Source organism: Engraulis encrasicolus, chromosome 10, assembly GCF_034702125.1.
Source record: "Engraulis encrasicolus isolate BLACKSEA-1 chromosome 10, IST_EnEncr_1.0, whole genome shotgun sequence".
NCBI lineage: Eukaryota > Metazoa > Chordata > Actinopteri > Clupeiformes > Engraulidae > Engraulis > Engraulis encrasicolus.
The window spans coordinates 11,833,696-11,841,195 of record NC_085866.1 but is presented as its reverse complement, the minus strand read 5'-3'; the positions used below and the strand labels follow the sequence as shown (position 1 = coordinate 11,841,195).

The 7,500-nt window shown below is 43.8% G+C and overlaps 1 protein-coding gene across 1 annotated transcript in view; it reads left to right on the top strand.

Moving 5' to 3' along the window:
* The window catches only part of LOC134456453 (contactin-4-like), a 29,785-nt gene extending 26,436 nt beyond the window's left edge, over positions 1 to 3,349 (top strand). The window contains exons 12-13 of the mRNA XM_063207814.1: positions 1,122 to 1,287; positions 3,060 to 3,349. Coding sequence (XP_063063884.1) covers positions 1,122 to 1,287; positions 3,060 to 3,157 — 264 coding nt within the window. The 3' untranslated portion in view covers positions 3,158 to 3,349. The remainder of the gene's footprint in view (positions 1 to 1,121; positions 1,288 to 3,059) is intronic.
* Positions 3,350 to 7,500: the final 4,151 nt, after the last annotated feature.

The following is a 7,500-nucleotide window of genomic DNA, read 5'->3' as shown; positions in this document are numbered from 1 at the left end:
CAGGGAAGAATTAAAGTTTTTTTATGCACTGTGTGGCCTTTTTCCTGTTTCGCAGTACAGCTGTACTTTTGGGTCAGCACTCTAAAAAGAAGCAAAATCGATTGGGTTAAGTCTGCGTCAACCCTTATGACCTTTTTTGCACTGTAGATGTAATACTGTAGACGGCATTTCATATGCAGTACATCTGAAGGATATAACATTTTGAGCTTTATGTTAACATCCTACGTACTATGTATAGACATGGAGCATAATGCAACAGACATGGAGGACCTTTATTATGAAATGCAATGACTGTGCTATAAGCAGGATATTGGGTTGGTACTGTCAGTGTCATATCGGACAGAGGTGTCCAAAGTAAAAGTAAAAAAAGAAACACGGTTTCCTTCCAACACAGGTGACTTATGTGAGTAAAATGTAGACCTGTGTACTTGTCTTGCGATCAGCTGACTGCACTAGTTGGATCAAATTTATGGTGGGTTATTGTTAGGTTTAGTGTTTTTCAGTAATAATACAGTCCCTACCTCATTAGGTAGAATGTAGTAAATGGTCTAACAGCTATGCAATATCATGTGCTAGTGTTGTACTTGCACCATACATTTACTTTTACTGTTGACACCTCTGATACCAGAGACGTGAGAACAGGGAGGAATTCTATATATTCATATATTCAATAATTCATTAAAAAACATATGTAAGGTATGCGTAGCGTGGCCTTTCATCTTTCATTCCTTTTTTTCAATTTAAAGTGGTTTGAGTAAAACTTGGTTCAGGAAAACAGATGCTGAGGCACTCAAGGTTGCATTTTTTTTTCCTTTTACTATTTGACTACAATGCCTACGCTTTTCGGCCCTTATGGCCTTCTTCTCTCCCATACGCCCTGAAGAAGGCCATAAGGGCCGAAACGCGTAGGCATTGTAGCCAAATAAAAAAGTAAAAAAAATTGCAACCTTGAGTGCCTCAGCATCTGTCTTCCTGGACCAAGTTTGAGAGCCCCTACGCTGATGAGCACCAAGCAAAAAAGGTGAAGACCCAGAAGCACTCCAATTACCTGCTTGTGTTTGATGGTTTGATTAAAAGCCTGCTCCAACCCCTGTGATCTCCTCTGTACTGTACTACTGTAGGTGTCTTACTGGAGACGTCGTCACCGGGAGATGAACAGCGTGACGACCAACGCGACCACGGTGGAGATCCTGCTCCCGGCCGATGACGACTACGTCATCCAGGTCAGGGCGTTGAGCGAGGGGGGCGACGGCTTGCCCACGGAAACCATCTCCATCCACAAGCTCAGTAAGTGACCCACTGTCCTCTACTACTCTACTGTACCAGCATCTCTGCAGGGTGCAATAGTAGCCTGGAGGAGGTCATGCTGACCCCGTTCTCTCTCTTTCTCTCTCTCTCCCTCTCTCTCTCTCTCTCTCTCTCTCTCTCCCTCTCTCTCTCTCTCTCTCTCTCCATCACCCGCCTCTTGCTAGCCACAATGCAGTCCCTTTCTTCCGCTGTCTTTCACCGGTTCGCTTTCATCCGTACTTTTCTCAGTTCCAGCTTTGCAGAATCATTCTTTCCTGCTTTCTCTCTATCACTGCTGTCCTCGAGTGCTCTCTCTTTCTCTCATTTTCTTTTTTCCGACCTCCCTTCCCTTTTCTTTTTCTCTTTTTGCCATGCATATGTTCTCTGACATCCATTCGCTGCCAGAGGATATCCTGACAGAAATCATACCAATACACAGACACTGACAATGTTCTCTGAATGTGTTCTTCTGGACCTCAGTGAGAGAAAGAAAGCGAAAGGGGGAAAGAGAAAGAAAGAAAAAGAAAGAAATAAATAAAAGAAAGAAAGAAAGAGAAAGAAAGAAAGAAAAACAATGTGCGTGTTTGTGTCGGTCCTGGTAATCGCCAAATGAATAATTCCAGGACTTAAAGTCAAAGGCGGTGTGAGTGAACCGTCGCTGGATAAGAACAGACTAGGCCAAATTGCTAATAAAAAAAAATGGCAAGGCAAAAAAAAAAAAAGCTTACAAGATAATTCAGGCTGTAGTGCCACAGCCTGGTCAGCGCAATCCTCCAGAAACAGACATAGCTTGGCACAGGCTACTGCGAAGTCTGGCAAGAGGGAAATCTGGCATGGACACCATCAATGCCAGCGTAGGGGAGAAGGGGAACTGAATTGGGGTGAGCAGCGATCAGGCCCGCAGGGAATAGGACTCGTGTGGAGGAAAAACTGGAAATGGCCAGAGACGGCTGCTGACACTTGTAAACAGGGGCAAGTCGGGTACGCATGGACTTGTCGGGAGAGATGCAGGCACGCCCACTCATTCACTTCAGCAGACTCCGTAACCACATAAAAACACTGACACACTTGGCTTGACACTCTCTCTTTTCTCTCTCTCTCTCTCTCTCTCTCTCTCTCTCTCTCTCTCTCTCTCTCTCTCTCTCTCTCTCTCTCTCTCACACACACACACTTGGTTTGACTTTCTTTCTCTCTCTCTCTTTCTCCCTCTCTCTCTCTCTCTCTCTCTCTCTCTCTCTCTCTCTCTCTCTCTCTCTCTCTCTCACACACACACACACTTGGTTTGACTTTCTTTCTCTCTCTCTCTCTCTCTCTCTCTCTCTCTCTCTCTCTCTCTGTCACATTCTGCGGGCTGTGTATCTTCTTCTGGGCAAAGCAATCTGATCTTTATTAAAAATTCCTAGCTGAAGCAATCCATCTCTGCCTGTTGGCTTCTGCTCTACTCTCCGTTGAATACAGAGCAGGGCAGCAGGCATGTAAAACTGCACTGGGCATTAAGCTCAAACCGCTTCAAACTCACAGCCTTTTTTTTCCCTCTTTTCCGTAGACACAAATCCTTCTTTATTTCATTTATTTTTTTCTCCTTTCCTCTCCCCTTAGTGAGTTGTCAAGGCTAGGCCTTTTTTTCTTCCGTCGTGGGAGGAGAAGTGCTTAAAGTTGAAGAGGGTGGAGCAAGGGATGATGAATTAATGAATTGTTACGGTCCTCCACCACTCCTCGCATATACTGTAGTGTGACCGTGTCTACCTCATGCTTTTTTTTCATCTTTTCAGGTATGAGCGCCCGAGGATCGGGAGCCTGGAGGCCCAGCTGTACTGCCTCGTCGCTGTTTGTCTTCGCCTCCTTGTCCGCACTTAAGGCCCCTCTGTAAGGACACGGTTGGAAAGAAAAGAAGAGAAGAAGAGAATGAGATGAGGATGAGGGGCCGGCTCTGCTCGGCTCTGCTCTGCTGGAACTCATTGACGTTTTGTTTGGAGGACGCCGTGGACTCACGTCTTCATTCTATTTGTCACCAGACAGACATGGCCCTGGGACATGTCGCTCTCAGAGAACTCTGTTGACAAAAGGTTGTGTTGGCACTGTGTGTGTGTGTGTGTGTGTGTGTGTGTGTGTGTGTGTGTGTGTGTGTGTGTGTGTGTGTGTGTGCGTGCTTGTGTGTGCGTGTGTGTGTGTGTGTGTGTGTGTGTGTGTGTGTGTGTGTGTGTGTGTGTGTGTGTGTGTGTGTGTGTGTGTGTGTGTGTGTGTGTGTGGTGCATCTCCTCAGACTCAGAGGGTGTATGTGTGTGTGTGCATGTGTGCATGTGCGTGTGTGTGCGTGTGTGTATGTGCATGTGCGCGTGTGTGTGCGTGCGTGTGTGTGTTTGTGTGTGGTGCATCTCCTCAGAGGATATGTGTGTGTGCCTGGAGACAAGATATGGGCATATCTTCAGTAAACGTTCGACAAGGGATGTCAGAATGAGTACACAAGAGAAAGAAAGAAAACAAAGAAAAGAAGAAAGTAGAAATCTTTTGGGCCTGTGTGTGCATGTTGTTTGAAGTGTATCGATGTTCTGAAGAGCAGTAGGGGGTAGCACCAATTGAGTTTGACATATCGGACATTATGGAGGTTTCTGGGAAGGTAAGAAACTCTGTGCACTTCTTGCTACTTTTTTTGTTTTGCCTCTGTGGTCCTTGAGAAGTACAAATGCCTTACCCTCATTCCCATGCCAAAGTAGTTATCTTTTATTTTGGTTGGGCTTTAGATATTGCTTTTGTAACGATCCGTTTTCGAAAGGGCAAACTTAACAATCCTTTTTTTTTACCATCGGGAGATCCCAATTTAATGAGAGGCTTTTATGTGTGGAAACAAAGTCATGTCACCTCACGTTACCTGTAAGGATTTTGTTTGCAAAAAAATTGTTTGCTTCGACTACTTTCTAATTGAGAATGTGTGTGCCTTTGAAGCTTCATTCATTATCATTCAAGCAGAGGATGAGTCCTCTTTTTATAGGAAGTCGGCGTGCTGATGTTGCCTTCTTCTTAATTAATTGTTATAATTACGGAGGAAAAGGAAGATTCAAAGAGTGAAAGCATCTGTCAAGTAGACGTCTGGTGTACCCTTAGATCTGTGTGGAATATTTGATCTTGGTGATTGGGATCAACATGAGGGCATATCTTTAAGGGTGATTTTATTTTTTTTATCTAAGCCTGCCGAGATGAGACTAAAATATCAGTTTTTTGTCGCAGTATTACTCCCAGGATGTTTTTTTTAAATGCAATTTCTCCAAATTCTATTTATTCGGAGTGTTTGCCAATTTGGTTATATGCCGTGAAACCAGATGGTGAACTGACCCCAACTGAACTGAGAGATGAATGAGGATCAGGTTTCATGTTGACCTGTTTGTTTTCGCATGTACATCGCCCTTGACACACAAATGGCCATGATGTGAAATCCACGAGTATCCCTTTAGATGGTGTCCAGGTATGGGCCATGAAGTCACGGCACGAGGCGAGCGATGTGAAGTCGCCTCAACCCCTATAGAGACTGAGCACACTTGAGAGGCTCTCTTCATATTGTCAGTAGCTGCGCTGTGCGCAGTATATGTAACGGCCTTTAACCCAGGCGCTGACAAAAGGCTTGGCGCGTCGACACCTCACACGCTTTCTAAAATGGAGAACAGATGACCTGGGAGCACATAAAAGGAGTCTGTTTCCCCCCCTCCCAAAGTGATGAATGTAACGTCTGATCCTTGCCATGATTTAAAGGCCATTAAAGCATGGCGGTATATTCTAGCACACCCGAGGGGCTTCCTGACCGCGTGTGCATCTGAATAATGGGCACGGCGACAGGTCGCGGCAAGATGGATGCTCAGCAAGAAGCAAGCATGCAACCGCCAGAGCAGCAGTGACAAAAGGAGACGAGCTCTATCAGGATGCTCAGGGGTGCATTTCTTGAAACCATAGTTGCTAACTACATGAGCTACTTTGTTGTTTGAAATGCAATTTCCCATTGCCAACTATCCAAGTTGCTAACTGGCTATCATCTACACTTTCGAGAAATGCACCCCAGAAGAGGAGAAAACCATCAGATGCATCATCACATGCTTCGCATAGTGGTCACTTTGTCCGTTGGTCCTTTTTTGTATGTACGAGGCCAAACACCTTTTAAAGGCACATATGGTTCTCATTGTCCAAAAAAAAAAGAAAAAGAAATATCCGACTTTTGTTTAAATACACATCTAAATGATTTAACAACTTTTTTTTCTGTTCACATTTAGGATCCGTTTCCGTTCCATGCCTTGTTTTAATGCCTTATTTCATATGTGCTAATGTTACACTGACCTGAAAAATGTAAATAGATTCATGAAAAAAATTCCCATGAAATCACACGTACTGTGAAGGCATTGGAATGTGTCCCTTTAGGCTCCATATCTCTTGCATCTAAAACCCACACATTTGTCCTAAATTGACGACCCTGTTGTAGCCACATCCCAGTATAATACTCTGAAACCAATGTCTTCTGGTGACACTGGCATGACACTGGTGTTTTTCTGTAAGTCCCATATTACAAGAACACTGTCTCCCTGTTGTCACGTTCATCAGTTCGTTCCACTGCTAACAGTGCCAAACATCGTCTGCTACACAAGTCTGCTCTTGAAGTCTGCATGGTTTCTTCATTTCCTTCCTGTGGGCATTCAGCCGTACATGAAGATGTCTTTTTCGGTGGGGTTTGAACTTGTCTGGATGTCTGTGTGTATTGCTTTGTTTGTTTGGATGGTTGTGTCTTTATTGTTTTGTTTGGGATGCTGCAGTGTTCATGTTCTTGTTTTTTTTTTTTTTTTTTTCGTTTTTGCTGTGAATGTGAAGGTCACACAGCAAACCCCAGAGCTGTGGCTAAAGAGGAGAACGATAACAAACCGTGCTCTTATTGTCATCCATCAGTGCATTAGTGTTGTCCTGAAGCTCGCTCGCCATCACTTTTGTATTGTATTTGTAAAGGGTGATGCTTTGTTCTTTTTGTCTTGACCGGTAGCCACACAACATTGACACCTTTTGTGTAATATTTATTTTTTTGAAGGTTTTGTAACAAACAAAAAAAAGTCAAATGTTGCGAGTACATGAATTTTTAAAATGGCTTTTAAATGTTTCTAAGAAGGAAAGGTGTGGTGTTAAATAGCAGCAGTTTACATTATAAATGTTTAATGGGTAGCTTGCTTTATCTCAGTTTCAGTGTGTATCACAGCAATGTGCTCTCTTTCACACACACGCATGCACGCACGCACGCACGCACACACACACACACACACACACACACACACACACACACACACACACACACACAGGTCCGCTGACAGGTTTGGCTGGGCCCAGGACAAAGTCATTTGAAAGGGTCCCCCACCCAATACAGACAATGTAATGAGAACCCAATTCTGACCCCCCTCTGTCCCTGGGCCCGGGACAACTGTCCCTTTTGTCCCTCCCCCTGTCGGCTAACCTGCATACACACACACACAAAGACACACACACACACACACACATACACAACACACACACACACACACTTTGTCCAGAAAATCTTGGCCTTTCCTTTGAATACTGCTGTATTGATCCAATGTTTGCTTATCTCTATGAGATAAATAACCGGCACAATCAGAAATACTGTTTTCATATTGAAAAGTAATGGCCTCATCTTGTATAGTAAAGCTGTGCATGTAGAAAGTTGTTTAATGTGCATTTGTGTTGAGTTTCTTAAATTTAATAAACCTATTTACGGATGATTTGTCTCCACTGTTCCTGCATATGCTACACTGCGAGCAGAAAACAAACAAACAAACAAACAAGTTTTTGTCCTTCAAAACCCCCTAGTGATTTGAGGGCAGATTTCCTGCGTGTCATGTTTCAGCATAAACCATGTGGCACAAACGTGGAGGGAAACCGCAATATCCGACCTGCTGCAGAAAACAAACATTGTCAAACAGATCATGTCTTCTTTTTCTAATGCAATACCATTCCCCATGCATAGCTTGATCCTTGACTTTGTGTGTGTGTGTGCTTTGCATGACTCCTCTTTTAGTAGCTTTTTCGTGTTTGTATTTTAATGTCAAAACAACAAAGTTTGACAAATCCTTAAAAGGGGCAGGAAGGTCATCTCAGGAACTAAGCGGAATGGTGCAGTTGCAAACAACCCCCATGGTGCTCATTGCAGACAGAAGAATATTGCATTGGATAATAGTC